The sequence below is a fragment of the Stegastes partitus genome, unplaced genomic scaffold, assembly GCF_000690725.1.
Source record: "Stegastes partitus isolate 25-593 unplaced genomic scaffold, Stegastes_partitus-1.0.2 Scaffold1989, whole genome shotgun sequence".
NCBI classification, from domain to species: Eukaryota; Metazoa; Chordata; class Actinopteri; family Pomacentridae; genus Stegastes; species Stegastes partitus.
In genome coordinates, this window is record NW_007579720.1 from 42,716 (window position 1) to 46,207 (window position 3,492).

At 43.5% G+C, this 3,492-nt stretch overlaps 1 protein-coding gene across 1 annotated transcript in view; it reads left to right on the top strand.

Annotated features, from left to right (window-relative positions):
- The window catches only part of LOC103373471 (parapinopsin-like), a 4,723-nt gene continuing 1,231 nt past the window's right edge, over positions 1-3,492 (top strand). Inside the window, exons 1-3 of the mRNA XM_008303362.1 lie at positions 1-331; positions 434-762; positions 2,932-3,174. Coding sequence (XP_008301584.1) covers positions 1-331; positions 434-762; positions 2,932-3,174 — 903 coding nt within the window. The remainder of the gene's footprint in view (positions 332-433; positions 763-2,931; positions 3,175-3,492) is intronic.

Here is a 3,492-nt window from a genome sequence, read left to right on the forward strand (position 1 = left end):
ATGCACCCGTTTGCGTTTCCGCCCAACGCCTCCGTCTACGTGGCTCCGCAGGACGAGGCGCCGCTGTCCCGCACCGGCTTCATCGTCCTCGCCGTCATCATGGCCCTTTTCACCGGTCCGGCCATCGTCCTCAACGCTACGGTGATCATCGTGTCCCTCATGCACAAGCAGCTGAGGCAGCCGCTCAACTACGCTCTGGTGAACATGGCCGTGGCTGATCTGGGCACAGCCATGACCGGAGGAGTGCTGTCTGTGGTCAACAACGCTCAGGGATACTTCTCTCTGGGCAGGACCGGCTGTGTGATGGAGGGCTTCGCTGTGTCCCTGTTTGGTGAGTGGACATGAGGAGATGACTCTAGTTCATCTAGATCATTTCCTTTCCTGTCATTTAGCAACGCCTTACCTGCCACTACTTTCCCTGATTTGTCCGCAGGCATCACGTCTTTGTGCACCGTGGCCCTGATCGCAGTGGAGCGGATGTTCGTGGTGTGTAAGCCTCTGGGACAGATAACCTTCCAGAAGAAGCACGCGGTGGGAGGCATCGTCCTCTCCTGGCTGTGGTCCCTCACATGGAACGTGCCCCCGCTCTTCGGGTGGGGCAGGTACGAGCTGGAGGGCGTCGGGACGTCCTGCGCGCCCGACTGGCACAGCAGAGACCCTCACAACGTCTCCTACATCCTGGCTTATTTCGCGGTGTGCTTTGCGGTTCCTTTTGCCCTCATCCTGGCGTCCTATTCGAAGCTAATGTGGACGTTACACCAGGTGAGCTGCTGAACATCCTCGGTACAGTCTGGAGGTATCTGAGTCACTTTGTCCTCATGAGAGATAAATATGACACTTCTTAATCCATCATATTTATCTACAATCAGCATCTACATTTCAGAATAATATTTTATATTAAAAAAACTCAAGTTAAACTTTTAAAACGCAGCGAATTGTTGTAGTTTAAACCACTTGTTTTAAACTTTTTTGGCTTTTACCTCCTTCCTTCCTTAACCATTTCACCAAAGAGATATTTCCTTTCAAAATAAGATGCCTCAGTTTAACTAGAGAGATAAAAGGGGATAAAAATAATACAATATCCTACAAATGTCAATATAATACAAGTAAATATAGTGAGGACAACCCAGATATGAGTATTAATCTGTGAAGCAAAGTAGTTTTTTCTTCTTTTTGTCTCAGTTTACTTTTAAAAATGTAGTTAAATGTCGCTCTACGTTTACCAGCAACAGTGAAATATTACCTACTTACTGCATTAATGTGATTAATTTAATGTAATGTCTGAAATACATCTCACACAGGTACAGACTGTCTGCAGACTGTTTTTATTTTTCATATTTTGTGCACATTTCACTGATAACACTGGGTTACAAAAACATATTTTTTTAAAGGTGTCTAGGATTTTTTTTTTTGTAACTTATTTCGACATTTTTGCAACGCTGAATCCAAAAATGTCATCTGCTTTTCTGTATCAGGCCAGCTCGATTAAAAAAAAAAAGATTTTACCACTAAATCGATCACATTTTTTGACATTAGCGATTGATTAATTTTAATATTTCTCACATGAAATCGGATTTTAGAGGGAAAAAAATCCTTTTCTAATCCTTTTCATAAGTTAAATGATCCAAAAGTCGATGAGCGTAGACATTTGCAGATGCTCTGTGCAGCTCTTGCACACCAATGTGAGGCACCCAAAATAAGCTTGAAAAGCACGTTTTACGAAGTTGGTGACCGAGTATCTGTTTGGAACAAGAGTGTTTTCAACACAGATGTAGCAGAAGACATCGGGCTTATTTCTACGAGCCCTTCTGGCTGAAGCCATTTGCTTTCACTGTATGTTTTGAGGCAAAGAACACTAAATAGATCACAATATTGAAGCAGAGAAAACTATCATAAACTACAACTACAGTTATGATCACACCATCCGGTGGCGTTCACTCAGATGTTCACCTCGATACAATCACGTGACTCTAATGTGTTGTTCTTAAACTTTCCATCTAAATTGAATTCACCTGCAAATATTTATCGTAGGGCTGCAAGGTGGCGCAGTTGGTAGCACTGTTGCCTCGCAGCAAGAAGGTTGCCGGTTCGCGTCCCGGTGGGGGCACCGGAATCTTTCTGCGTGGAGTTTGCATGTTCTCCCCGTGCAGCGTGGGTTCTCTCCGGGTTCTCCGGCTTCCTCCCACACAGTCCAAAAACATGTTGAGGTTAATTGGTGATTCTAAATTGTCCGTAGGTGTGAATGTGAGTGTGCTTGGTTGTCTGTCTCTAAGTGTAGCCCTGTGATAGACTGGTGACCTGTCCAGGGTGTCCCCTGCCTTCGCCCTAAGTCGGCTGGGATAGACTCCAGCCCCCCACCACCCTAGTGAGGATTAAGCGGTGTATAGAAAATGGATGGATATTTATCATATCAACTTGTGAAGGTTTCAGAATTTGTTCATTTCAGGAAACAGAACAAATAATTTTGTAGGATACAAAGCATAGACACCCGCACATTTACACAAACATGTAAAGAAGTGCATGTGGTGACAAATCAAAAATTTTGACTTCATTGAACAAAGCCAATGTCATATATGTGGATTCAGCTCATTGAAGTTGTCCAAAATCAGCTCAAAAAACTTTGACACCAAACTGGGTGGAGACCAGTGTAATGTTTCTGCACTTTTACTTAATAATTCTAAATGTGCAGCTTCACTCTAAAAGTTTTTTTTAAACGTTATTCTTCTGCTGCTTTTATTAAAGTAGACCATTTTCTTCCATCACACATTCAGTTTTCCACTCTCATGTATTCCAGATGCACAAACTGTTTGTGCAAGATCTAGAAAAAGGAAAACAAAAATAGAGAGATGGCTTTCATCGCTGGTGTTCCGGCTGCAGGAAGCAGCTGCTGTTTGTCACCCATCAGGAGGTTAAAGACTTTCTGTGTTGCAGGTCTCCAAGATGGCCTGTGTGGAAGGTGGTGCAGTCGCGAAGGGGGAGATGAAGGTGGCGTCCATGGTCATCCTCATGGTCCTGACGTTTCTGATCAGCTGGTTGCCGTACGCCGGCCTGGCCATGCTCATCGTCTACAACCCTGACGCAAAGATTCCTCCGCTGGTCGGCACGGTTCCTGTTTACATGGCCAAGAGCAGCACCGTGTACAATCCCATCATCTACATCTACCTCAACAAACAGGTGCTGAAACACCAAACACACGTTACTGTAAGAACTGAATGTGGACATTTGTGATGAATTAAGTGTAGCAGGATTGTAATTCAGCTCTCAATACCGTCTTTGTTTTTTGGGCATCACATCACCACCATCTAGTGGTAATAAAAGACATTATACAGCTGTTCAGGCTCAAGTACAAGAATGTGTTTGTGTTGTATTTTGAGGTAAAAATGAGGCAATTTTAACCTCTTCAGACCTGGAGTCCACATGCATAGACATCACATTTTTGGTTATATTACCACAGTAGTTAATTTTATTTGTATTTAAAAAAAAAAAAAAAAA